The sequence below is a fragment of the Pelodiscus sinensis genome, chromosome 32 (genome assembly GCF_052426305.1).
Source record: "Pelodiscus sinensis isolate ZL-2025 chromosome 32, ASM5242630v1, whole genome shotgun sequence".
Classification (NCBI taxonomy): domain Eukaryota; kingdom Metazoa; phylum Chordata; order Testudines; family Trionychidae; genus Pelodiscus; species Pelodiscus sinensis.
Window position 1 is genome coordinate 9,730,147 of NC_143083.1, and position 27,920 is coordinate 9,758,066.

Here is a 27,920-nt window from a genome sequence, read left to right on the forward strand (position 1 = left end):
TTCTAGCACTCCTGGTGTGAACAGAAACATCTCAGAGTACTTCTGCTGAGACTTTGATATGTTAAAGAAAAACAATCCACAACTGTCTGAACATACTGTATAAAGAATCCCTGAATCTGTCTCTCAGAGCTGCTTTCACTCTTGGTGTGACAGCCTGCATGCATGCATCATAAAGTTTTTCCTTCTAGATTTCTCTCCTGCCTCACTGATATGACCTCCAGCCTCGGACCCTTCTGGGGGCTCTGTACCCCAGGGGAGCGAGATTTCCCCCTCAGACTATTCCCTGGCTCTCAGCGCTAGGTGCTGCACGTAGGCGGGCTAACCGCAGTGTCACGCGCCCATCTCAGCGATCAGTTGCAGTGACTTTCAGGGCGTCAGCGGATCCGACTTTTCGTGACATTGTTTATGAGGCACTGAGCATCAGCAACACCAAGAGCCTTCACTGGGACTCGCAGGGCTCATCGGGGCCCCGATCCTGATTGTCCCCACGCCAGGGATGACGATTCCGTGCAACCGAGGGGAGCCTGGCATGAGCTCCAGCAGGCTCACCATACTCCCAGGGGGCCGGGGAGCGGGGACTGGAGAGTGGGAAATGTTTCTTCTGATGGGAATATGCTGATTCTATGATTTGAAGCTAGATAAAGAAACAAAATTCTGTATCCCTGCTGGGGATGAAACCTGCCGCTGCTTGATTTGCAGACGGCATCATGGGTGGGGGGTACTATAGGTGGGCCGGCTGTGTGGCTGCCCGTCCCATACCCCTCCTGCCCTGTCTCGTCATTGTTTCCTCTTGTCCCCCTGGCATTTCTCTCTCCTCCACCCTGCTATTCCTGCTCATTACCTGACAGGATCTGGCCTAAGGTTCCGGCTTCTTTGCCAAAGTTCACATTGTTCTCAGAGCCTTTGGATTCGCTCAGGAGGAGCTGGTGACTTAAGGAAACAGACCATAGAGGCCTCAACCCCCACTCAGAGCCATAAAACCCAAGATCTGCCCTTCCCATTCAGAGAGAAAGGTGCCGCGTCACATGCAACCAGCAAGGCCCCACCATGGGCAGAATCAGAACAAACAAGTGATAAAAGGCTCATAATCTACTACTGTGGGTACAAACCAAATGCACCACAGGGCTACCTGAGGGGGCAGGAGCAAGCCTGTGACATGATATGTGACTCCCCGCTTCCTTTCCAGCATCTTCCTTACTCCTCACGTCTCACTCCTGTTTGCAGCCAGCTGGAGTGCAGCACAGGACTGTCCTCCATTGTCACCGTTGGCAAGTCAAGTGAGGTAAGATCTTGTATTGACCCACCGTGTCTCTCTCATATCCTGGCACTAGCACAGCTGCACCTGCATGGCTGATGTACTTGCCGGGCAGAACTCTGAGGACCGTTCCATCCACCCCCATTCCCTTGCTCTGAAAAGAGCCGCTCGGGCACCCAAGAAGATCTGGAATCCCAGCTCACGCACAGTGCTCTGCCCATCCCATTCGGCGGGAAAGCTGCTGGGTCACAGGCATCCGAGATGGCAGACCTGGTAGGGTTCAGTCTGATATTGCCCCTCTTTGGACGTGTTTCCAGTCCTACGCCTTCCCTCTTCCTTGTTATTGCACCTCAGTTTAGGGTGGGGATGTTTAAATAGGGAGAGACATTTTATTGTTTAGAACAATATTTCAGTTGCAGAAAATCAACATTTAGTAAATAATTGGCCAAGAGATAGGTGAAATCCACTCCTGTAACTTTGCCTTCCTTGTTCTGTTTTATGTCACCTGCTATTCCTTGTGCTCCAGCCAGAGTACTTGATTTGGGAATTTGGCAGGATAGAAGGCAGACGTGAGTCGCTTTGGGTATGTCTACACTATGGCACTAATTTGAACTAACTTAATTCGAATTTGTTAATTCGAACTAAGCTAATTCGAATTAGTGCATCTAGACCTAAAAACTAGTTCTAATTAGCATTTTGCTAATTCGAACTAGCATGTCCACATTGAGTGGACCCTGAACCGGGGTTAAGGATGGCTGGAAGCAGTGCCGGCAGGGCATCAGATTAGGACTTAGAGTGTGGAGCTGCTGTCTCAGGCTAGCCGAGGGCTGTGCTTAAAGGGACCCAACCCCCACCCTGGACAGACAGTTCTCAGGGTTCCCCGCTTGCAAAGCAGCCCTGGCTTGGAGTGCCCTGAGTGCCCACACTCGGCACATCACAGCACTCAACCATCAGCCCGGTTGCACTTGCTGCATGCTGCCATCCAGGGGGGGATCAATCGGGGGGCTGCAGGAGAGCTTCCACCCTGAGGAGCCTGCAGAGCCACCCCAGTCCTCCCCGTTGGGGGCTTGTACCCCATTCCTCCCTCACCCCCTTCCACTTACCCCTCCCTAGCCCCCCCCTTCCTGATGTACAAAATAAAGGACACGTGTGTTCAAAAATAGAAACTCTCTTTATTGAACAAAACTCGGGGAGACTGGGAAAAGGAGGTGGGAGAGGGGAAGAGAGAGGGTGGGAGAGGGGAGGGCAACTAAAATGATCAGGGGTTTGGAACAGGTCCCATATGAAGAGAGGCTAAAGAGACTGGGACTTTTCAGCTTAGACAAGAGGAGACTGAGGGGGGATATGATAGAGGTCTATAAAAGCATGAGTGGTGTGGAGAGGGTGCATAAAGAACAGTTCTTCATTAGTTCCCATAATAGGAGGACGAGAGGACACCAAAGGAAAGGAATGGGTAGCAGGGTTCAAACTAATAACAGAAAGTTCTTCTTCACAAAGAAAATAGTCAACCTGTGGAACTCCTTGCTGCAGGAGGCTGTGAAGGCTAGAACTAGAACAGAGTTTAAAGAGAAGTTAGATAAATTCATCGAGGTTGGGTCCATGGAGTGGTATTAGCCAGGGGGTAGGAGTGGTGTCCCTGGCCTCTGTTTGTGGAAGGCTGGAGATGGATGGCACAAGACAAATGGCTTGGTCATTGTCTTCGATTCATCCCCTCCAGGGTCCGTAGGGTTGGCCGCTGTCGGCAGACAGGCTACTGGGCTAGATGAACCTTTGATCTGACCCAGTACGGCCATTCTTATGTTTTTATGTTCTAAGCTCAGGGCTCAGGGTCGGGGGTCTCACTGGACCACCTTGATTTTCATGCAAACCTGCTCCTGGGTGGCCAGGCTGGCAGCTCTCCTGCCCTAGATGGCCACTTTCCTGTGCTTAGTGCGGAGGTCATGGACGTTGGAGGCTTCTCCCCAAACCTGGATGAGGTCCCCCAATCTCCGCACTAGACCAGGCGGGCACCCGCCCCCATTCGGCCCCAGGCAGGCTCCAGGGAGCTGCCAGCCTTGTTCCGGGAAGAGGCAGAGGGCTGGGTCGCAGCGGGTGGATGGCTCATGCCGTGCCAGGTGCAGGGTCTGCTGGCTGGGTGCTGGCAGGCTTGCACCTGGCATAGGCACCGTAGCCAGCCCGTGCCCCTTTAAGGGCTCCGGGGCCGGGAGGGGGGCAGACGAGTTTCCCTAGTGGTGCCCAGAGTGGCCACCAGGGCAAGCTGGGGAGGGCTAGCCTCCCACTAGTTCGAATTAAGTGGCTACACAGCCCTTAATTCGAACTAGTTAATTCGAACTAGGCGTTAGTCCTCGTAGAATGAGGTTTACCTAGTTCGAATTAAGAGTTTTGGACCCCGTGGACACCGGAAGCATAGCTACCCATGGTGCCTTGCTCTCTGAGTCAACGGCAGTCTCTGTAATGTGGACATGCTTCTTTGGACAACATATGATTCTTGCCAATAACAAGGACACGGACCTTGGTGTTCTCTAAATTGGGTGCCCAGAAATCTACCATGTTAGATTCGACCTGATCTCATAGTGTAGACATGCCCTGAAATCAGCTCAGCTCCTGGAAGGATCAACCAAAGGGACTTGCTGGGTTATGAATGAACAGCAGTGATATTATTAAGTACTAGAAGACTCATCTGGCATTGCACAGGTCTCTGGGCTGAGGCTTCACAGGTGCGGAGGTATTCAGAAGGTATTCAGTCTTCTGGGAGTAGAAATTTGGCAACCCTGTCAGTCTCCCAGGCTGAAGCAGATTATTCGAGCTCTTACAAACGTCCTAGACTGGCTGTAAACAGAGCTCCCCCAAAGTTGGCCCCTCGCCTCACTCCCTTAAGTTCTGTTTTATCTTTCTCATTTTGCATGAAATTTCACTATTGAAGATTTCTAGGGCTAGTCAGCTGAGCAGGGGCAGATGGCCATTTTGCAGGGCCCAGGTGAGCCCAATTTCGCGGGGCCCCCCTTTGCCACGGCGCATACGCAGTGACGCTATGCACATACGCGGTGGTGCCATGGGGCATGCGCGGGGCTTCTTGAAGTGTGGGGCCCGGGGCGGCCGCCCCGCTCACCCTGCTCTATATCCACCCCTGCAGCCGAGTGACGCAGAACAGCCAATCCCTTATGCAAAGTTTATCCAGCTTGTAACAAATGCAGGCATCTCTCTGGACAAAACAAAATAGCAGTCTTAGTTAACTGCAACCGAACAAGCAGGAAATGCTCTGCCCTAGGCACAGCAAACTGAGCATGTCACCCCTAGCGGAACCACTTGGACAGAGCAGGCCAGGTCTGGTAGGTCTCTGTCATTTGCAAAACCCGGCAGGCTTTGCAGAAGTGAACGGCCCAAAAAGGTCCCTCTGATAGTTGGAGCCACGTTCGCCACTGGAAATAGCGCTGGTAGCGCACCGGGTCCTTGTCCAGCTCCTGAAGGTACTGGGCCAGCCCCTGAGCACTGGGAAAGTCATTGATGTGAATAAAGGCATCGGAAGGCAGAAAGCGCTCATAGTTTTCTCGCGGGGGGCCGCAAACAACGGGCACAGCCCATGAGCGAAGGGCATTGCTCCAGAGCTTCTCGGTGATGTAGTCCTCATGAACTGCATTCTCAAAGGCCAAGTAGAACTTGTACTGGGACAGGGTGGATAACTGCTTGTCCCGGGGCAGAGGCATGTGATTCCTGCCATATATATCCACGTGGATGTACTTCTTCAGCTCCTCATAGTACTGCACCCGGCGGGAAGCTGGGTTCCAGTTACTCACCGCCCAGGCCACCAGCTTGGACTTGGCAGGGATGCTGAAGTTCTGGGGCTGGCTGAGGACCTCCAGCCCCCCGTAGGGGGTGAAGATATCAGAGTCCCTTCGGTAAGACATGGTCAGGTTGAAGAGGTTATCCATGATGCCCAGGTGAGGACTCAGGCTGGGGGACTCCAAGCTGAACCAGATCCAGCGCTGGGAGCGAGGCCTTGGGTCCTGGGGCAGTGCCTTTGGGCTAGAATTCGCATCCCAGTGATGTACGATCACAGCATCAGCCTTGAGGTACCAGCTGCGGTTGGCTGTGATGTGACAATCCGGGATGCCTAAGAGCTCGGAGCATTTTCTCAGCTCAACACGTTGGTGAAAAGGCCAGGTCCACAGCAGGATGGTGAGCTCTGAAGCAGGCTGTGGAGTTGTGGGGTTGTTTGCAGGCTGGGCGATCAGAGCAGAGGGTTGGCCAGCCTGGGGCCCTGGGCCTGGGTCCTTGGAGATCCGAATGTAGGCAAACAAGCAGAAGGCCATTACAAATTGCGAGAGAATAAAGATGAAGAGATGCCGGCAGGCTGGACTGTTCATGTGCTCGTTGAGTGGCATGGCTGGGCTTGGACTGCAAGAAACAGAAATAACAGCTTAGTGATTAGCGATAACTAAACATGGTGGCTGCATCCAGACTGGCATGATTTTGCACAAAATCTTGCCACCTGTCTACACTGGCCGTGAGTATTTGCACAAGAACACTGAATTTGTAATGTACGCAATCAGTGATTCTTGCACAAGTACTCTGACGCTCCAGCTCAGGGATAAGCCCTCTTGTGCAAGTATTCTTGCACAAGAGAGCCAGTGTAGACAGCAACGTTAATTTCTTGCGTAAGAAAGCCCGATGGCTAAAATGGCCATCGGAGCTTTCTTGCGCAAGAGAGCGTCTACACTGGCACGGATGCTTTTGCGCAAAAGCAAATCTTTTGAGCAAAGGCACGTGCCAGTATAGACGCTTTCTTGCGCAAATACTTTTAACAGAAAAACTTTTCCATTGAAAGTATTTTCTCAAACGCATGCCAGTCTAGACGCAGCCGGTGTGGGTGGAAGGAGATACACAACAGTGTGAGGACCTGGCAAAGCACGGTAGAAAGTGTTGCGCATATATCTGAAGCCTCATATGAGGAATCATGAAGCAGAATCACTTGCAGACTCACATTCAAGTGTGTACGTGTTCTTTCGTACCCCCACCATCTGCCTCTGATGAAATCACCTCTGTGACACACTATACCTGGGGGAGCAACCAGTGACTGCCATATTCCTCATCTGTAGATAATTGTGATATTGCAAATAAAGCAAGCCATCTGATGTATCAGGGAAAGGTTATGATCTGTTGAAAGTCATTTCTCTATCTAAATATGTACAGCATCCATGCATAAGAATTGTGTTTTATAGTTTTCACTATGCTGAAGGGCTTGGGAGGTGCCTAGGATGAAGCAGGCAAGCAATAGCTCATGTTAGTTCTGCTGTGCTCAATGCAGAAACCCCCACAGAATTGGAACTTATCTGTGATGGTTCCCCCCAGCTCCATTCTTTGTAAAAATTGGCATATGGAGGTGCTTTGGACCCATGTTTCTCAATTTTTTTAAATAAAGTATGCCTTTTTTTTCAAAAAATTATAAGTACCCGCACTACCTACAATTTTCAGACACACATTTTTTTTCTATCATTGCAACACATTTGTTTAAACAACATAATTATAGCCGGGCGAATGCTGAAATTTTTGGGTGTAAAAAGTACAAAAATAATAAAACACTAAAACTTAAAACAAAAATTCAGTTTTCTCCAAATTTCAGCGTGTTGACGTACACCCCAGACTTTTCTTGAGTACTCCTAAGAGTACTCGTACCACTGGTTGAGAAACATTTCTTTGGACAAAATTCCTTCAATGTTACAATCTGCTGGATCTGTATGGCCCATTTTGGTGCATGTATCACCCTTGTATATAGAATTAGACATCTGAAGAGTGAGTCTGTTTACAATATTAAATGTAAGGACTTGGTGATTAACTTAACAACATGTAAATAGCCTTCTTTGTCTTGTAAGTCCAAAGGTGATTGGTCTAGTGAGACTTGTGACCATACCACCTGGTGCTGGAATTCATCCTGAAACGGGTATTTTACCATAGAAAGGGGGATGTAAAACAAAGGACTCCTGCCTTGAGAGAGAGCCTACTTCAGCAATAGGAAGCTATCAGAGCTTTGTCTTCAGCTGGCCTGGCACACCTCAAAAGGATACAAAAAGTGCTGGGAACCCAAGTCAGAGTAAAAAAGTTTCTCTCTGACTAGAAGGCTATGCCTGAAATAAGAGCAACTCTCTAGGTTAAGAATCTGCTTGCAGTAAGTTTCTCAGTGAATTAGAACTAGATACACATTTCCTTTTCATTTTAATTTAGTAACTTTCTTTGATCTGTCCATTTTCACTTGCAACCACTTAAATCATACTGTTTGTACGTAGTAAAATACTTGAGTTTACTATTAGGACCAATATACATCATTGGTATCAGGGGGAACAACTATTGTGAGTATCTCTATTTCATTTATAAAGGGGCTTTATCTGTTGAGCTTTCAGTGTGTAATCTTTGACACAGAGAAGGACAGATTTATTTAAGGGGTTTGGTCCCATTTGGGGGTTGGTTTGCGGGGTGCTGGGCCCAAGGTGGCTACCTTAACTTTCCTGTGGAGGGGTGGCAGGGCAGTTTGGGAGCTTACTTCAAGGGAGAGGCCTGGCACAAGGTGGCAGCAAGGATTACCCCAATACCACTGCACTTATGGCAGCAGAGGGATCCAGAGCTGCCCGGCAGCCTACTTCACTCTGTGTCAAACCCCTCTCCCAGCCTAATTAGTGGTTCGTGAGAAGGCCAATGCCCCAACTAGCATAAACAGGGGTGTCTTTCCACAGGCTGGTGAGAAACAGAGAGCAGGTATGGGAAAGGTGATGAGAAAAGAATTGACAATCTTACCCCGGAGAGCACAGATCATATCCCTCAAGGGGGTATGGAAGGACTCAGTGTTGGGTGGGGAAAACACAGGGCAACCCCCAAAAGGGTTTTGTTTGCCTATGTAAAGTCCTGGAGTTGGGAGACAGCTGCCCAAAGGGACAACAAATATGCAGGATCCCCCTGGATCCCTATTGTGCCAGACACTGAGGTACCACATTCCCATAAAATGGCTAAGATAAGAGCACACACAGAAGGGAACACTGACAGAAAGAAAAGCCAGCGACTGATTACATGGAAGGGAGTCCAGTGACACAACAGGTAATGAACAAACCTGAAGCCTGATGATCTGAACAGAGGGTGTGGTATCAGAAAGATACTTGTAATCACCGACATATAATACAATTCTGGGATTAATGTTAAACGTTGGGATTAGAATATTGGAACTGATATTAAACCTTCTGGTCATGCTCCTTCTCCGTTAACACGTAAACAGACTTCACGCTCACAACAGCACAGGAACCAGAATAAACTTGGTTTTCTGTGTAAAAGGGAAACTGACATGGGCCACCTCCTGGCCTTAATTACTCGATTCCAAGAGAGAAGTATAACGCAAACTGCCTTTGGGATAGCCAGTGACTACCCCTCCGAGGGGCAATGGTGTGACACTCTGTACCTTGCAGGAGCACCCTGTAACCCCCATATTTCTCATCTGAACCAGGGTCTGAACCACTGCTTCCAATGCAGCCAGCTGAAAGGGGAGAGCAGTCGTAGGTGTGGTTATGCTCGTTCAGTAGTTTAGCCCTGCAAGATAAGCAACTGTTGATATGTAAATACCGCTCATGCTGTAATGGGGAAGGAATACAGGGTGTGGTTATGTACATCCAGTTCAGTCAATGCTGTAGGCCTGATGGATGGTCAATTGTTGGAATGGAATGTTTTGTATTTCACCGTTGTGGGGGTCACAAACCATGTTAACCCTAAATGTAGGAATTGTAAAATATGACTCCCAGTGCTGTCAGGAGAGACACTGTCATCATGAAGAATCTCAGAGGGAACGAGGTGTACCGGTAGTTCAGACTAGGAAGCCTAGTCCGAACTACCTAGTTCGAGCCCCGTGTAGCTCGTGTGGGGTTCGAACCAGCGGGGTTTTAAAAATGGCGGCTCCCCGCTTATGCAAATGAAGCCCGGGAAATTCAAATCCCGGGCTTCATTTGCAAGTGAGGTATGCCTACATTACCCCGCTAGTTCGAACTAGCGGGGTAGTGTAGACATACCCCCTGTTATTTTGCACTATTATTCCAGTGGGGCCTGGAATCTTTTGGCTAGCCTAGGTGTTGGGTCAAGAGCTGAAATCACTAAGGAAACCGACAAAGAGCAAGTGGCCAGCAGGTGGTTGGTAGGAACAGCAGCAGGCGGCCAGCAGGGTGACTGGCAGAAGCAGGCAGCCAGCAGTTGGCTGGCGGAAGCAGCCGATGGGTGGCCGGTAGGAACATCAGCAGACAGCCAACAGGGTGGCTGGCAGGAGCAGTGACAGAATGCCAGTGGGGTGGTTTGTGGGAGTAGCAGCGAGTGGCCAATGGAGTGGGTGAGATGTTTCCTATCCCCGCCCCCCAAGGGTGGGAGGTGAGCTCTTAAAATCACTTCTGAGCTCTGATCTGCCCTGACCAAGGGCAGCAACAGTGAGTGGGTACAGAGAAAGGTTGGGCATGTGAATGGGACACTTACATTGCTGGACTTGTGGCCTGAGAAGCTAAGGAATTGCTCAATCTATTTGAGTTGGGACGTTTACTTGTGGTTTGCTTATGAACTCTGTTTGTGGTATTGTCCCAAGTTAATGCCATGTTACTTCTCTCCCTCTTTCATTAAAAATGTCTTTACTAGGCTCAGACTCTGCGCTTGCAAGTGGGGAAGCATTGCCTCTCAGAGGCACCCAGCGGTGTATGTGGATTTCCCAGGCTACTGGGCGGGAGCTTGAGCCAGATTTGTGTGAGATGGATGAAAAGGAACCCCTAGATCAGTATTTCTTAAAGTGTGTTCCGTGGTTCACTGGAACAAGAGACAAGCCCCTCCCCCCCCTTTTTTGGTTAACTTTTCTCGGGGGCTTTTTTTTTTTTTTGGTCAACAACTTTTCCCTGGGAAATGGCCGCCCTTAAAGAGGCAAACCTCCTTTTTTTTTATCAACAACTTTTCCCTGGGGACTCTTTTTTTTCTCAACAAAAAAATCCCCATAAAAAATTATTGCTTGGTGTTCTTCGGTCTTAAAAATTTTAAGAAACACTGCCCTAGATATTGAACCCAGTTCTGCTTGCTGCCGGAGCTACCTGGCAGAAGGGCTATACATATAAAACATGCCACGGGAGGAAAGGTTCTGATCTGCTGAAGGTCATTTTTTCTATCTAAATATGTAGAGTATCAATGCATAGGAAATTATAAGAATTGTGTTGTATGGTGTAGCCAGACACAAACCCCATCTTGTTTTTCCATGAACCCCATCTTGTTCCCCGCCCCCAGAGAGCAAGAGAAAGGCAGTCAGCCTTTGATGCCCTGGGAATGCAGGTGTGCTGCCTGTCCCTGACTCTACCATAAACAGAAACCAGACAGTAAATGGGCTAGCTGACGAGCCGGGGCCTCCCGTCACCCTGATGGCTAGTACCAGTAATTGACACGCCTGCACTGTCCCAGGAGAGGAATCTTCGCCCATCACATACCAGAGGTGCCCATTGTCTGCATTTTCCCAGGTGTAAATTATGCTTTGCACCCTTCGTGGGAAACTTGGTGTTCAAAGCCATTTTTCCTAATTGGCCACTTGAGACCAGGAAGAAGCCTACATAACCCAAGGGGTATAAAAAGAGGTTCAGCAGCCCACCCCATTTGAGCTCCAATCATCTATACCTGCTGTCTCCCGAGGACTATGGGACGCCCAATCTCGCCCTACTTCTTCCCGAGGGATTGAGAGAAAGACGCTGGCCACGCCAAGTCTGGAACGCAGGGGTGAGAATATATACCTGCTATGTGTCTATTTTGCATGCATTTAATAAGAGCTCAGAGAACCAAAAGGGTTTCATGGTACCTGTAAGTAACTTATTAGTGTAATTTCTGTCCTGTCCTTTGTAGTGGCTGTGTTATCTGTAACACAGCAGTAGCATTTAACAACTAAGTTTACCCTGTAACAATAAAATAGTAACTGTTTAAGCTTTAACCTGACTCCTTTAGTTGCTGTAACAAAACCAAGCACAATTTAAAAGAACTTCAGCCGGTCATTAGGGACAGATATAGGAAGAGCTTGGGCATTTGGATTTGTGTCACACTCAGGTGGCAAAATCCACTGGGGCACCTTTCAGTCTTTCCCCAAGGCTGCCCGCTGCGAAGGAATTACGAATTCTAGCAGCTAAAATCTAAGGTGTAATAAGGTCTTCCTATAAACTCGGGGCATCTAAGAGCCTGTTGGCTGCCCTCTGCGACAGGACCCCGGTCCTAGCAGTAAAGTCACAGACGTTAAACTATTTTTCGGGGAGCCCTCCAGCCTCCTAGGCTGCCCACTGCAACGAGACTTTGTGTCTCAGCAGTTGAAGACTTGGGTGTAACACACACGCACACACTGCCCTGACCGTCGGCTGACATATGGAGGTCACAAAAATATGCTGTGGGTTTGGGAGATGCCCAGATACCAGCTCTACAGAGATAATGGGGTTGTCTAAAGAAAGCTGAAATAGCAACTCCTTTCAAATCACTGAGAGCTCTGATCTACACTACAGGTTATTTAATTATAAATAACATCTCTTCGGGTGGGGGGGGGTAGGTGAATAATCCACACCCCTGAGCAATGTAAGTTACCTCAACTTTAGCACTGGGATAGACATAGCGTCCATCTTTCGTGGGGGGGGGGGGAGGGGGAGGATTCGAGGATTATGAAGCTCTCTCCTGACAACTGACAATGTCTTCCCACAAGTGCTACAGTGGCGCATCGCAAAATGGTGTTGTGTAAATATAGCTGGAGACTGGGGACAGAAAATTGCAGGGAGGATTTAGGGAGGCAGCAAGTAATTCCAGATTGCAGCTTTGCCGGGATCCAGGTACTAAATACAGTGGGAGTGCCCATCCCTTTCGCTATGACTCCCACCCCTGTTACTAACGCACCAGGAACTTCCAGAGCTAACAGCAAGGAGCTGAAGAGCACAGGCTCTGTAACTATAACACACGCTCAGCAGTGTGGCTTACACAGGATCTTCCAAAGACCATTGGGGGTGGGGGCTTCTCTACTTTACAGAGAAGATCGATGCTTTCAAGACCTCAGAGTTTCCTTCCCCACCGCTCACTTTGGTTTTTCCCTCACCCTTTTAACAGATCCCTTTTTAGAAATTCATTTGCATCACAATACACCAGCAACCTGTCTGGCACTGGCAAAGTCCCATCCCTAAAAAACGTTCTCCACGACTGATCCAGAGAGGGAAAGGACACAAGTGGCGGCAGAACTGGGACTAAAATCTTGGGATCCTGCCTCCTGAACCCCTGCCCTAAACCAGGCTCTTTAATGATAGAGAACTTGCCACCCAAGCCGTAGTCTAGACAGCAACAAAGAAAGCAACTCACCCCTGGCTTCTGTCCTGACAAGTGCTCTAGCAAGTTGCACTGAAGTGGCTGAGAGCACAAGGAAAAACAACTGATGGGAAACAGGAGGAGGGCAAAGATATGGGGAGTGGATTTCACCAACCTCTTGGCTAATTATTTACTAAACTAGCCAATTAGCCCGCAAATGGCATTTTCAGGTCTCTCCTCCACGTCAGTCTTCTCTCCTGAGCCTCTGGTCTCTCACTCTGTCTCTCTCTCTCTCTCTCTCCTCCTACTGCCTCCCCCACTCTCTCTCTCTCAGCTGTCCTCCACCTCCTGCCTCTCTCTCTGTCTCTCTCTTTCACTTCTTCTCCCCCTCCTGCCTCTCCCTTGGGGGACCACGGAGCCCAAATGGCCTTTTGGGCTCTGCACTGCCCGTACTACATGGGGGGCGTGGAGCCCTAACAGTCCCTTGTGCTGCTTGCTCCCCCGCAGCGGCCTGGCTGAGTGGTGCAGAAATCAGCCGAGCTCCACGGCGGGAGGTGAAGGGGGGAGGGATGGCCCTCAGAGTTCCTCAGAGGCCCTCAGAGTTCTGCCTGGTAGGTACCTCAGCTCCAGCGTCCTGCATGTCCTGCAGGGAACAGGAGCACATGCAGAGCCGCCAGTCTCCATCCTCCACTTCTCCACAAGCTCCCTTTGCCATGGGCCCATTGCCTAGGCTGACAGGAACATCAGTAATCACGACGAGCGTCAAAGAGAAAAAACAGGTTTAGCCGCACAGCGCCCATTGATACCAACATGCCGCCAAAGAAACCTCGCCCAGACTCACACACTTTGGTGCATCACCAAGGCCCTCAAGCTTTTCACACACACACACACACACACAGTGATAGAGGCTCCGTTAGGGTAGGACCAGCTGTGCTGTGCTGCAGTTACTCCCTGCGAAGAGGGAGGAGGTTTTGGGAACCATCCGGCCTCGGAAGAAAAGGGAACCTGCAGGAGTAGGGAGAAGCCCCCAGCTCGCCTAAGTGAATCCAAGAACCACGTGAGCTTTGTCAAAGGAACAGAATTTAGCAGTGAGGGGGTGGACTATTCCCTGGCTCTCAGCGCTAGGTGCTGCACGTAGACGGGCTAACCGCAGTGTCACGATCCCATCTCAGCGATCGGTTGCAGTGACTGTCAGGGCGTCAGCGGACCCGACTTTTCGTGACATTGTTTACGAGGCACTGAGCATCAGCAATGCCAAGAGCCTTCACTGGGACTTGCAGGGCTCAGCGGGGCCCCGATCCTGATTGTCCCCACGCCAGAGATGACGATTCTGTGCAACCGAGGGGAGCCTGGCATGAGCTCCAGCAGGCTCACCATACTCCCAGGGGGCCGGGGAGCAGGGACTGGAGAGTGGGAAATGTTTCTTCTGATGGGAATATGCTGATTCTATGATTTCATGCTAGATAAAGAAACAAAATTCTGTATCCCTGCTGGGGATGAAACCTGCCGCTGCTTGATTCGCAGACAGCATCATGGGTGGGGGGTACTATAGGTGGGCCGGCTGTGTGGCTGCCCGGCTGCTCCTGGGGCTGGGGCCTTAGTGCAGCTGCCTGACTGTTCCCTGTGCCGGAGCTGAGCCCGGTGCCATGATGCAACTGGCCTCAGAGCCTGAGCAAGGGGTGTGTGGGGAGAGCTAGTGCATTGCAGACATTCGCTGCCACAGAGACAATATTTGGTCACACAATACTCTCGGCCTCACAGTCTCAGCATTCGAAGCTCCCACCTCCTGCTACGAACGCTGCTTCGTAATCACGGAAGGCGGAGCACCCCCAGGGACACTCCTAGAAGAAGTAGGGAAGGTTACTCACCCGTGTAGTAACTGGAGTTCTTCGAGATGGTTGTCCCTGTGGGTGCTCCACCACCCACCCTCCACCCCTCTGCTTCAGAACACCGCATGTCCGGGGCAGAGAAGGAACTGAGAAGAGAGGGCGGGCGGCCACACACGCACAGTATCCTGCTCAGAACACACACTGGCTCCCTGCGCGCCTGGCCAGACAGGGATACTGCTATCAAAATCTCCATTCTCGGGATCAGCGGTGCTGAAGCACCTAAGGTGGAGCACCCACGGGGACAACCATCTCGAAGAACTCCAGTTACCTATACAGGTGAGTAAGCTTCCCTTGTAGTGTATGTGGCCATACAGGTATGTGTACACAGGACACCACCTTATAGCCAAGCATAATCAATATATACACATACACCCAGGGCTTGACAAACCACGGCGCGAGCCACTCGCCAGCCCCGCACTGCACATGCGCCAGACCGGCACTGTGCATGCGCGAAGCACCGGTGAATGGGGCTCACGGAGCCACCTGCTGAAATCTACTCGCCACGGGCAAGCAGATTTAGCGGTTTGTCGAGCCCTGTAGATATATATATCTGATTAGCCTGGCCCTTTTAAATTCAGTATAAGCTTTGTTAGGCAGGAAACAGGAATAGCTAGCTTTCCAGATCAGTGGTTGGGGTCACCAATGTAGTAGTTCAGGATAGCGATACAGGAAAGTCAGGATTCACTGGTGTGGTGTCCGGACAGAACTCATGCTCCATCAGCAATAAGAAATGCGTGGCGGTGTGTGTTTTCGTACGCTCCCACAGTATATTGTGCCAGCTCTGTGCAGGTGCCTTGTATAATAGACTTCAATTACAGTGGAATACATTAAGCGTAGGGCAGTTGCTGGAGTGACTTCAAGGTGAAACTCCAGCCCATGAGGTGACAACCAGACACATGTACCTGCTTCTCGCTGCTGACAAGCCAGACGCTCACCTGCTGTAAATCGACTCAACTCCGTTCAGTTGAATAGAGCCATGCCAATTACACCCACTAAGGTCCTGGCCCTATATAGCTGGGAAATTCTTGGAAATTAGGCATCTTGCAAGATCTGTCCATTGCCCCGAGTTTGGACCCAGTCTGAGTCCCACTGGCTTTAATTTCACCATAGCACATCACAATCTCACCCCTAATGCTGTCCCTGCAAGGTGGCCATTCCTTGAAATCTCTAGGTGTGTTCTGGGTCAATGTCAGAGTCCTCCATGGTCTGAGAGAGGGAGGAGTGGAATGAGCTGATGATATGCAGCAGCTGCTCAGAGCTGGGAGCATTTCATGCCAACTGTGTCCAGGTGTAAATGGCTGTATGAAGTGCAAAGAGATGGAAAATCACCATCCTTGGACTGTCTCTCCCTGAACATACCCCACCCACACTCATAATGGCCCTACCTGGCGCAGAAGTGGAGGGAAGAGTGCTAAGTCCACTCGAAGCATTGTCTCAGTAAATGACTCAAGGGCAGAAGTCATTTACTGGGATCTGCATCCCACATCTGTCTTGTACACCGGCCATGTCATTTCTGGTCCGCGATTCATTATGCAGCATGAAGGCAAACCACTAACAAATAACCAGTCACTCCCAGGGATTGAGACCATCCGGCGTGTCTCACAACTGCTTCATAGAATCCTAGAACACTAGAACTGGAAGGGACCTCGAGTCCAGTCCCCTGCTCTCATGGACAGTCAGGCTTGCTGTTGCCTTTGTTAGCTCAGTGATTTTGGGACACTGGCTACGGGGCGTGGGGGGGAGCGGACGGTCGCACAGCTGCTCCATCTGCAGTGCCTGCAGTGTACCTGCTTGCCACGCCACTGTGCTTAGGAGATGCTTCATCCTCTCCCTGTTCCTCTGATCATCCAGTTCTCTGTGTTCAGCAATAGCGTAACTCCGGACCTCACCCAGAACTCCTCTCTTGGCCTTTGTGGGCGCTTTCTGGCCTTTTTAGATCTGTCCGCAGGTGACAGGCCCTCGAGCTGTCATTCCAAGGTCTATCAAGGCACAATAGCAACGTTACAGAGGGTTCATTGTTAACAGTAGGTACAGCCCTGCCTCACCCCTTTGAAACACCCGCACTGTTCAGAAGCTATCAGTGGTGAATTCATCATCAGGGCAGGAGGCTCCCTTGCCGTAGCCCATTAGCTCTGACAGCCTGTCTGAGCTTTGGAACCTTCTGTTTCAATGCAAGGCGTTGAGCATGCGATTTCCACTCGAGATACATAACTTCTTAGATTGGATCTGCACATTCATTCTGCAGTGATTATGACTAGTGGGCTACTGGATTTCTGTAGAAACCTTATGTGCCATTGTAGGAGAAAGAAAGAGCCTGGAGCATGAGCCGGGGGTAAGGTCTGGGGTCTGAACCAAAATAAAGCAAGAGTTACTCTATGAGTAGCTAGAAGCCCCTCTCAAAAGCAGGTGTTTGCCTGGCCGGCAGTGTGCAGGACATGAACTGGGCACTACAGCTGCTAGCACTGCAGAGACACACGGAACATGTCAGTACATTCCACCAGCACAGTCCAAGGACACCTCAACCTGGCACATGATACAATGGTTTGACAAAAGCGATGACTCGGGATATTTTGTCTGAAGTATCAGGTGCGCACTCACGATAACAGGCGGTGAATAGGAATGCGTCTGAAATGGCAGGAGAAAAGTACAAGGAGGGGAAACAAACATGGAATGAAACACGTAAGAAGATGAAATAGTTTGACAAAAATGTTGAGTAAGTAGGAAACATGCATAGCGGAGTGAGTACAATTTACTGGCAACTATTACTATACTTTGTTTCACAATAATCCTGACTCCGGTGCCTTCGTTCCTTATCTGACTCTTTGGCCCATGGGGGCTGGCATTTTAAAAAAAAATTCTTTGTTTTATTGTGAATAGTCATGAATAAAATTCTAGAGCCTTTTATTTTAATTGTAAATTTATCCTATCTGTCATGTATCTTGTGCTGTATTGTATGCTGTGTGTCACATGACTACTTTTTATTGCTTTTGCCTTGTTGCAACATCAATCAATTTTATACCCTTTTGAAAGAAAACTATACATAGTAGCATGCTATTTTGATATCATGGTTTTCGTATAAACTTACTATTATTGATACCTTTTTTCTCAAAGTTAAAGGAGGCCTGAGATATAAATATATGTGCATATATTGCTTCTTTAACAAATAATACAATTGCAAACAAAAATCTTTGTTATTAATTACGGTTTAAATTTTTTTATTAGTCACAGAAAAATGTTCGGGGAAACCTCAGGATGAAGGGAAATGTGATATTAACAAAATGTCAATTTTTCTTTGCGTTTTTATAAACTTGCTTGCATTTTGAAATATTGTTATAAGACTGCTGTGGCAAAAATGATTAAAAAGGAACAATTGAGGCATAAAGCTACCAAACTATTTCAACAGGGCTTCATCTTGTCACGAGGCTTCACCTCTATTTTGCAAACACAATCAAAAACTGTAATAGCATGGAAGTATTTGCATCAACCTGCGTTTCAATTTCATTTTGATTTAAATTTTTATTCTCTGTTGAAGAGAAGTTGGGTTTGCTGATGTTTGTGCTTCTAAACAACTAACAGAAGGGAGTAAGCACAGCCACACTGCAGTCGGAGGTGTAACTCCCAGCATGAGGAAACCTTCTCACGGAAGCTGTGATTTACCATCAGGGTTCAGAAAGGGGAGTGAGGTAAGATCTTTTATTGACCCGCCTTGTCTCCGTAATAGGCTGGGACTGATGTGGCTACAATGGCTCTGTGTGTGGCTCTGAGAGTCTGTGGAGGCTGGGTCACAGGGGACACCACTCTCTGCTTCCTTCTGTTGCCCTGGGGATTAGATCAAGGCCAATGCCCCTCCCTCCCCCGGTCCACAGTTTGCACCCCACTGCTCCTCCTGCAGCCTCAGCAACTGCAGCATCCTCTGCATGGCTCAGCCAGTGACCCTGTCTCTGTCTATGTTCCCCCTTCTGGGGGAGGTGTAGCTCCTCAATAGCACTGGGCAGTCGTCCTGCTCACTGCCTCTGTGCCCTGGTAGGAGAACCCGGTCATCCTCCTCATCGGCTTCTGGACCAGGCATCCAGTCCTCACTACCCTAGCCCTGGGCTGCTCCCTACTCCTGGTTCCCCTTTTCTTCCTAGGCCTGCCAGTTCCCAAAGCCTCCTCCCTCTTCACAGGGAGTAACTCAGCCTGCCGTCCCCACTCCCTCTCCCTCTTTTCTGGCCTTTGCCTTTTCCCAGCAGCCTCTTCTGCTTTCTCCTCCACCTATTCCTGCCCAGCGGAGCCTCCTTAATCAGCGGCCTCAAGGTTAATTGGCCCCCTGGCCTGCATTCAGGGGCAAGTGTGGGGGAGCCACCTCAGAAGAGAGATGATTTTCACATCCTAGCTACAAATCCCGTTTACACAGAGGGCCTATTGAAGACCCAAGGAGGCTAAGTCTCCCCTAACCCAGAGAGTAGCCCCACACATAGGGTACGTCTAAACTACATGCCTCCGTTGACGGAGGCATGTAGATTAGACAGATCGGCAGAGGGAAATGAAGCCGCAATTAAAATAATCGCGGCTTCATTTCAATTTAAATGGCTGCCCCGCTCTGCCGATCAGCTGTTTGTCGGCAGATCGGGGCAGTCTGGACGCGCCGCGTCGACAAAGAAGCCTTTCTTGATCGGCACAGGTAAACCTGGTTTCACGAGGCATACCTGTGCCGATCAAGAAAGGCTTCTTTGTCAACGCGGCGCGTCCAGACTGCCCCGATCTGCCGTCAAACAGCTGATCGGCAGAGCGGGGCAGCCATTTAAATTGAAATGAAGCCGCGATTATTTTAATCGCGGTTTCATTTCCCTCTGCCGATCTGTCTAATCTACATGCCTCCGTCGACGGAGGCATGTAGTCTAGACACACCCATACTGTGCTCCAAACCCCCACCCTCACTCCCCTTCCCCCTTGAAGGGACTCAGCTCCAGTCACTGGCCTGGAGCTCATGGCTTGGGCTGGCAGCCAGGGCCTGGTGCAGCCAGGGGCTGTATGGCTGAGGCAGCTTCGGCCAGTCCGGGAGTCAGGCCAGCCGCTGTGTCTGGGATGACTTGGGTCAGCGTGGGGGGTCGGACCAGCCAGTACAGCTGTGGTGGGCCAGCCTGGACACCTCTGGTTGCTGGGGAGAGGAGCCGAGGGTGGAAGTGGGGCTAGCCTACCCGAACGGGGGAATTCACCCACCCCCTGTGACAGAAGGAAGTCTGACATTTGGGGTATGCCTAGAGTACATGGCTCCGTCAACGGAGCCATGTAAACTAGTTTACCCGACGTAGTCAATGAAGTGGGGATATAAATAATCCCCGCTTCATTAAAATAAAAATGGCCGCCACGCTGTACCGACAATCAGCTGATCTGGCAGTCTAGACGCGGATCGGTCGACAAGGGAAGCCTTTGTCGACCGCTCCTGTAAACCTTGTTTCATGAGGCATATGCTGGGCCTTTCACTGCCTGTGAGGTATTCAAACAGAGACACCATTGGCCAAATTTGGAACACTAGCTGCTTTTGAACAGATGCCCACATATACTTATCATTACTGTTATGTAGTTTAAAAAGTATTTTCTCTGGAATCTGGACCCCGACTGTTCTTTAATCAAGAAATTTGCACCTTGTCAGATATAATTGCCCACCTCTGAGGACTTCTGCACCCAGCTCCTAGTGACTGCCTCCCAGACAGTGCTGTGGTTTCAGTGCCTTACCCACCTGGGAGACCCCAGCTATGATAGTTTAAAAAACTGGATCCTTCTACCCTGTGATATTGTGCCCCACAAGTGCTGAACGCCAGGAAACCCAGCCAGCACCCTTGCTTCATTTCACTGGGGGAGAGACGGAGAACCAATGTCTTTCCTGGACCGGACCCTGGAATGCAGGGTGGATCAGCTCAGGTTTGACACAGCTTGTCCCAATCAGGAAAGGGAGTCTGGAACCTCAGGAACTCTGGGTGACCAAACCCAAGTGCATCGTCCTCCTTCACTCAGTGATACTTTTCATACTCCTCCATTGTAGACTCTTACCCTTAAAAGCTGCTGCAGTCTGCAGGAAGTACTTGGGGGCAAGGGTAAGGGGCAGAAGGCTCCTCTTGAGCTGACCCATGTGCTGGGCACATTGGGGTTAGAAGAATTGTAAAGCCTTTCAGGAGCAGATTCATGAATATCCCACACCTGATTCCAACTCCCAACTCCAAGGTGCAGGCTGCATCCAGAAACATAAATCCAGCCACCCACACTTCCATTGAGACACTTTATCTTCCTCGTTTAATACACAAATGGCCTTTTCATGCCAGCCATTTGCAATCAGGGGGGCAGATTGCCACGAACGATTTCCTCGAGTCACGGCAAAGGAGAAGCATGACTCACCCCAATGACTAAGCTGCCCAAGACCAACACACCCGGGGTGGGAGAAGTTCAAACCCGCTCGTAAAGAAAAACCGTGAAACGAATTGTATTGACTCTAAAAGATGGATTTGACGTGCTGGTGAGTGATAGGCAAAAAGTCAGAGTAGTTACCGAAAGAAAATTAAAATATAAACATGCAGGCTCAACCAGTCCTGCTGACGGGGAGTGGAAAGGGGGTAGCTGCCCCGGGGCCCAGGGTTTCAAAAGGGCCCAGGGCTTCTGGCTGCTGTTGCTTCTACAGCCAGAGCTGTGGGCACTTAAAATTGCAGGCAGAGCCCCAGGCAGCCCACTCTGAGCAATGCTGTGGGCTACATGGAGGAGGCTAGACCCAGCCCCGCCCCTTCTGCCTGAGGCCCCGCCCCTTCTGCCTGAGGTCCCGCCCCCTCTAGGGGCACCTAGCCATCCTTCCCCCTGCCTTTGGGCAACGTGCTGCCCTGAGAAAATGCTCCGACCTCTTGGGCATCCACGATTGTCACATCACGGCCAACCGCAGCTGGTACCTCAAGGCTGATGCTGTGATCGTTCATCACAGGGACGTGTGCTCCAGCCCAAAGACATTGCCCGAGGGCCCTCGGCCCCCTTCCCAGCACTCGATCTGGTTCAATTTGGAGTCCCCCAGCCTGAGTCCTAACTTGAGCTTCATGGATAACCTCTTCAACCTGACCATGTCTTACCGAAGGGACTCTGACATCTTCACCCCTACGGGGGGCTGGAGGCCCTCAGCCAGCCCCAGAACTTCAGCATCCCTGCCAAGTCCAAGCTGGTGGCCTGGGCGGTGAGTAACTGGAACCCAGCCTCCCGCAGGGTGCAGTACTATGAGGAGCTGAAGAAGTACATCCACGTGGATATATACGGCAGCAATCACATGCCTCTGCCCCGGGACAAGCAGTTATCCACCCTGTCCCAGTACAAGTTCTATCTGGCCTTTGAGAACGCAGTTCATGAGGACTACATCACAGAGAAGCTCTGGAACAATGCCCTGGGCTCAGGGGCTGTGCCCGTTGTCTGTGCCCCCCGCAAGAAAACTATGAGCGCTTTCTGCCCCCCGATGCCTTTATTCACATCAGTGACTTTCCCAGTGCTCAAGGGCTGGCCCAGTACCTTCAGGAGCTGGACAAGGACCTAGTGCGCTACCAGCGCTACTTCCAGTGGCGAACGTGGCTCCAACTATCGGAGAACACTTACCTGGCCATTCACCTCTGCAAACCCTGCCAGGCCTTGCAAATGGCACAGACCTAGCAGACCAGGCCTGCTCTGTCCAAGGGGTTCCGCTAGGGGTGACATGCTCAGTTTGCTGTGTCCAGGGCAGATCATTCCCTGCTAGCTTGGTTGCAATTAGCCTAGGCTGACATTTTGCTTTGTACAGAGCAGTGCCTGCGTTCGCTTTAAGCTGGGTGGACTTTGCACCTGGGACTTGCTCTTCCAGTCCCCTGGGCTGACTAGCCTCAAAAATCTGGCATTGGGAAATGCAGAATAAGGACCAGACAACAGGGCTGTGTCTACACTGGGCCACTTATTCCAGACAAGCAGCCGCTTTTCCGGAATAACTTGCCAGCTGTCTACACTGGCCGCTTGCTTTTCTGGAAAAGCAATGATGATCTACTGTAAAATTGTCAGTGTTTTTCCGGAAAAACTATGCTGCTCCCATTCGGGCAAAAGTCCTTTTCCGGAAAAACTATTCCGGAAAAGGGCCAGTGTAGACAGCACAGTAGTCTTTTCCGCAAAAAAGCCCCGATCGTGAAAATGACGATTGGGGCTTTTTTCTGGAAAAGCGTGTCTACATTGGCCATGGACGCTTTTCCGGAAAAAGTGCTTTTCCGGAAAAGCATCCTGCTAATGTAGCCGCGCTTTTTCCAGAAATACTTATAACGGAAAACTGTTCCGTTTTAAGCATTTCCGGAAAAGGGTGCCAGTGTAGACGTAGCCCAGAAGAAAAGGCAGCTTCTGAGAGTGTGGGAGGGGACCAGTTTGTGGGAGCTCTGGGTATAGCCCATCTAGTATGCAGGTGAGAACTCAGTGTGTGTGAGCCAATCTGGAAAGATCTGCTTCCCCCTAGGAAACTCCCACAAAACTGAACGCCCTTATCCCTCCTCTGCCCCGCCTCTCCTCCAAGGCCCTACCCCTTTTTCAGGACCCCGCCCCACCACTGACTCCAGCCTCCCTCCCTCTGCAGATCAGTCTCCCCAGTCTCCCTCCCTCCCTCATTTTCACTGGGTTGGGGCAGGGGATTTGGGTGAGGGCAGTGAGTTTTCCAGCTAGAGGTGCAGACTCTGGTGTGAGGCCTGGTATGAGGGACTTGGGGTGCCTGTGGCGGCTCTGGGCTGGGGAATTTGGGGTGATGGAGGGGGCTCAGGGCTCAGGCAGGAGGTTGGGGTGCTGGGGGTTATGAGGACTTTTGCTTGGGGTGGAAGCTCTGGGGTGGGGGTGGCGATGAGGAGTTTGGAATGCAGGAGGGTGCTCTGGGCTGGGATTAAGGGGTTCAGAGGCTGAGAGGGGAATCAAGGCTCGGGCTGGGGGTTAGGATGTGGGCACATGTGAGGATCCGGCTGTGGGTGTAAGCTCTGGGGTGGGACTGGGATCCCCAGGGGCTCAGAGGACGGGAGGGGGATCAGAGCTGTGGCAAGAGATTGGGGCATGGGAGGGGGCATCACCACTCTGGGCATCACTTAATTTAAATCAGCGCCTGGAAGCAGCGTGTGTCTTCCCCCTTTGGGCTCTTAGATGGAGGAGTGGCCAGGTGGCTCTGTGTACTGCCCCATCTCTAAGATCTGCCCCTGGAGCTCCCATTGGCTGGGATTCCTGGCCAATGGGAGCTGCAGAGCTGGCATTCAGGTTGGGGCAGTGTGGAGCCCCCTGGCTGCTCCTACACATAGGAACGGCCCGGGTAGTGGTACTGACTGGAGCTCTCAGGGTCCCTTTTGACCAGGTGTTCCTGTAGAAAATCGAATACCTGGCAACCCTCGACTGTGACAACGCACAGAAGTATTGTAAGAACCGGAGTGCAGGCAATGGGCTGATGTGGGATTGGACTAAGAACCTTTGTGGCTTAGGTGGAGGGGGAGATGATAGAGTCATGAATAGAAGGATGAGAGGTGCCTGGTGCAATCTGGCTTCCACATGCCAAGCTGAACAGTTTATAGGCCTGGCTGAACCATTAAGGGGCAAGGGGATGATAGATGGAATCATAGAACCATAGAGCTGGAAGACACCTCAGGAGTCATCAAGTCCAGCCCCCTGCCCAAGGCAGGACCAATTCCAACTAAATCAACCCGGCCAGGGCTTTGTCAAGCCGAGACTTAAACACCTCTAGGGATGGAGATTCCACCCCCTCCCTAGGGAACCCATCCCAGCGCTTCACCCCCCTCCTAGAACGATGGTTTTCAAACAGGTTTTCTCATGAGCCAGTTGAAGAAAATTGTTGATGCCCAGGACTCAATGTAACTTAACTAGAGGGCGAGCTCCAGGGTGGGGCAGAAGATGGGAGCTTTGGGGTGCAGGAGGGGGCTCCGGCTTAGGGGGGAGTTCAGGGCTGGGGCAGGACTGGCTTATTTTGAGTAGCTCCTAGGCAGCATTGCAGCAGGGGGGCTAAGTCAGCTTCCTGCCTCTCTACCACAGACCAGGCTGCGCCCCAGAAGCAGCCGTTCCCAGGCAGCGGGAGTGTGGAGCTAGTGCTCAGGGCAGGGGCAGTGCATGGAGCCCTGTGTGCTCTCCCATCCACACCTCCTTGGATCCGGGCCTGTTGCTGGCTGCTTCTGGGGCACAGCACAGTCTGTGGGGTCAGGACAGGCAGGGAGGTGCCTTAGTGCCCCCACTGCTCCCCTGATCCCTCTGCAGCACCGAGCCCTGGCGCCTGCCATTCCACCACCCAGTCCTGGGGCGCAACCCCCCGTTTGACAGCTCCTGTCCTAGAAGGCCTTCAGATGAGCAAGAAAAGGGCCAAGTGAATGGGGCTCGTGTGACTAGGGCTCGGCCAATGGTCTGCTTCGGTGCTACTACCGCCTGGGAGAGCATCGCAAGGAGCGGTGGAAAGATCACAGCGGGGCCTGTTTCTCGTTCCACATCACTGGGCCAGATCCTCAGACCCCCAGATTTCAGGGGAACGACACCAAATTTACACAGCCCGATGCAACCCTGTGAGTTATTTACACCACCCACTGTGCTGCGGATACCTCAATGCACTCGGGGAGCATTAGAGGAGCTGCCGAGCCTGCAAAATGGAGCAGCCGTGAGGAAAAAGCCCAAGCGGCTTTCCCAGGGCGAGTCCTGCCGCAAACACGGTGGCCCCATTCTCAGTTGCCTGGCGCGCAGGGAATCATGTAACGCCTCTGCACAGCGAGCGTACGATGCTGCCGTGCAGAGCGGGTGGCATTTCACGCCCACCCGGGGCCAACGTAAACAGCGGCACAAGGTGCAGAGCGATGGAGCGTCCCGCCGACGAGCACTCATTTCGCTTGGGGACGCGGGTTATTTTTAAACGGGGAGCGAGGCGCTGTGTGCAGAAGTGGAGCTGGGGTTCTCCTGGCTGCACGTGCCGGGGCTGCTTCTGCATAGGCACCAGCCAGCAGGTTTTTCACAGCTTTGCTTACCTCCAGCCAATTCAGGCTGAGCCGAGACACACTGAGCAAGCCATTCCAGGGCATATTTGGCCAAGACTCTGGGGTGAATTTGGCCGTGGAATCCAAGCAGCCAGACCCGACCCAGAGCCAAACCCTCATGTCAATCAATGGCAAAATGTAGGTGCAAAAGACCATTTTTCCCCCCAAATGAAATTCTTTATGTTCTCTCATAAATCCAGCTCTGTGCATTTCAACAGCAGCCATATAAATAGGCTTGGCAGAATGTGATTTTCTCTTTTTCTAATTTCAACAGCCTAACATCAGTGTTTATTTTTAAGCATTTTTAAACGGTTTTCGCTATTTAAATGGTGGCAATTGTGCAGAATCACAGGGGTGATTTTTAAACTTCTATCAAGTTACGTTCTCACAGTTGTGAGAAACAAAGGGGGAGGAGCCAGACTATAATTACTTCATGACAGCAGACCTGGAGAGCTGAAATACTCAAGCCTTATAACTGTTGAAAAACAAACTGCCAGCCTCATGTGTCAAAATTTCAGCCATGAATCACACACTTAATAAATCATCAGGCATTTTTCTTTGCTTAGCTGTACATTTCTCGTATGATGGATGGAAATAGAGTTCCCCCGTGGGTTTGTGTGTATACAGGGAAATCAACATGGATTGACATGGACTGATAAAAAAAACCATATCCTTCTCAGTCTACCTATAAAAAAGTACCTCGAAACAATGAAAGAACTTGCCAAGTTGCGAATGGGATAGCTCAAACCCGCCTGTGTTTGCTTTCGACACGTTCAGTGCACAGCCGGCCTCTCCAAAGTGATCTGCAAAAGCAGCCCCATTTTCCTAGGAGCCAACGATTTGCACAGCGCATGATGCTGATCTGGCAACAATATTCTTTATACTGCAATGGGGGCTGGAGGCCTCACTGCTTGGCAGGTGCTTCAGGATAGGGACCATGTATTCATCCGTGTGGGTACATCACCACGCCCTGCACACGGGGGAGTTTGACTCCAGGTCCCAAGATGGGTTGGGCCTCAAGGGTGAGGCTGGGGGTCAGCCCTCCCCCCCCCAGACAGCCCTCAGCACTGCCCCGGACTGTGCCCCTAGGGCTTCAGCGGTGATTTAAAGGGCCGGGGCTCCGGCTGCTTCTGCTGCTGTGGGTGTGGCAGCCAGGAGCCCTTCCCCCATCAGTGGGCATGACCACACAGCTCTAATTAGTATGTCTGAAAGCACAGTGTGGCCCTGGCTTTAAAATATCCAGGCCCCCAAAGACTTGCTTAACAGAGGTTAATGGTCCCATTGACTTTAATTGGGCTACTTCCAGGCTATGTATATATGGAACGGGGTTCGCTCACCACTGTAGCGCCTCCTGCTGGCTGTCCTGGGGAGTAGCTCTGTTCACCGGTGCGCCCTCTTCTGGTGGTGCCTCGCCACCGCCACTTTCATTCCAGGACTCACGCCAGCCCCAGGAGTGAGGCGGCCTCTTCATGACGTTATCCTCGTTGGCGGGAGGAGGAGCCATGCCGGCCAAGGGGCCCCTGCAGAGCGTCCAGGTCTTCGGGCGGAAGAAAACAGCAACTGCTGTTGCTCACTGCAAAAGAGGAAATGGTCTCATTAAACTGAATGGAAGACCCCTGGAAATGATTGAGCCTAGAACCCTGCAGTACAAACTGCTAGAACCTGTTCTCCTCCCGGGCAAGGAACGCTTTGCTGGTGTCGACATCAGAGTTCGTGTTAAGGGTGGTGGCCATGTAGCGCAGATCTACGCAATTCGTCAGTCTGTTTCCAAAGCGTTGGTGGCTTATTATCAGAAGTATGTTGATGACGCTTCCAAGAAGGAGATCAAAGCTATCTTAATTCAGTAGGATAGGACCTTGCTGGTTGCAGATCCTCGTCGTTGTGAGTCCAAGAAGTTTGGTGGACCTGGTGCTCGTGCCCGCTACCAGAAGTCTTACCGTTAAAATTGCTCTTTACCCTTGTGTCTTGCAATAAATGAGGGAACAGTTAATAAAGTCAAGTTTCTAAAACAAACAAACAAAAAAGACATTATCCTCTAGCTGGGCCACATTCTGTATCCTCTGTCCAGCCACTTCCTTCAGTGCCCACTGCAGTCCCTTTGCCTGGGGCCACGTCCCCAGTGACACCAGCACCTTCTGCTGCCCTTACCTCAGGGCCTCTGCCTGCAGGCCCTAGAAGCCAGGTAGGAACGCTCTCTAGCTTCCCCCATCCCTGCACTGCTTTGTCCCACGTGCTGCCTCTTCTTCCTTCTGCTAGGAGCCTAAGAACATATTGATAGAAATGTAGCCGTGTTAGTCTGGAGCAGCTGAAACAAAAGACAGGACGATGCAGCACTTCAAAGACTAACAAGATGGTTTATTAAATGATGAGCTTTCGTGGGCCAGACCCACTTCCTCAGATCAAATAGTGGAAGAAAATAGTCACAACCATATATACCAAAGGATACAATTAAATAAAATGAACACA

General features: G+C 50.9%; 2 protein-coding genes across 3 annotated transcripts; one reads left to right on the forward strand and one right to left on the reverse strand.

Annotated features, from left to right (window-relative positions):
* Nucleotides 1–436: 436 nt before the first annotated feature.
* LOC102445436 (3-galactosyl-N-acetylglucosaminide 4-alpha-L-fucosyltransferase FUT3-like) lies at nucleotides 437–27,485 on the reverse strand. Of its 2 annotated transcripts, none has more exons than XM_075903002.2 (2): nucleotides 26,792–27,485; nucleotides 437–5,650 (listed from the first exon to the last, which is right to left on the reverse strand). In XM_075903002.2, exons 1-2 carry the CDS (start codon nucleotides 26,956–26,958, stop codon nucleotides 4,549–4,551), a joined length of 1,269 nt encoding a protein of 422 aa, XP_075759117.2. In that variant the 5' UTR covers nucleotides 26,959–27,485; the 3' UTR covers nucleotides 437–4,548. The 2 variants fall into 2 exon arrangements, with proteins under 2 accessions (XP_075759117.2, XP_025042558.3); XM_025186773.3 differs by lacking the exon at nucleotides 26,792–27,485 and adding an exon at nucleotides 12,611–13,425.
* LOC102445672 (3-galactosyl-N-acetylglucosaminide 4-alpha-L-fucosyltransferase FUT3) lies at nucleotides 12,130–22,098 on the forward strand. Its single transcript, XM_089774913.1, is given in 4 exon segments — nucleotides 12,130–12,204; nucleotides 21,249–21,576; nucleotides 21,579–21,872; nucleotides 21,875–22,098. Coding segments are annotated over 4 exon segments (921 nt in total).
* Nucleotides 27,486–27,920: the final 435 nt, after the last annotated feature.

Coding starts and splice junctions, on each gene's coding strand:
- LOC102445436 (XM_075903002.2), bottom strand. CDS start 26,958: ATGGCTCCTCCTCCCGCCAACGAGGATAACGTCATGAAGAGGCCGCCT. Junction 5,651..26,791: donor CAGCAGGAGGCGCTACAGTG/GTGAGCGAACCC, acceptor TGTTTCTTGCAG/TCCAAGCCCAGCCATGCCAC.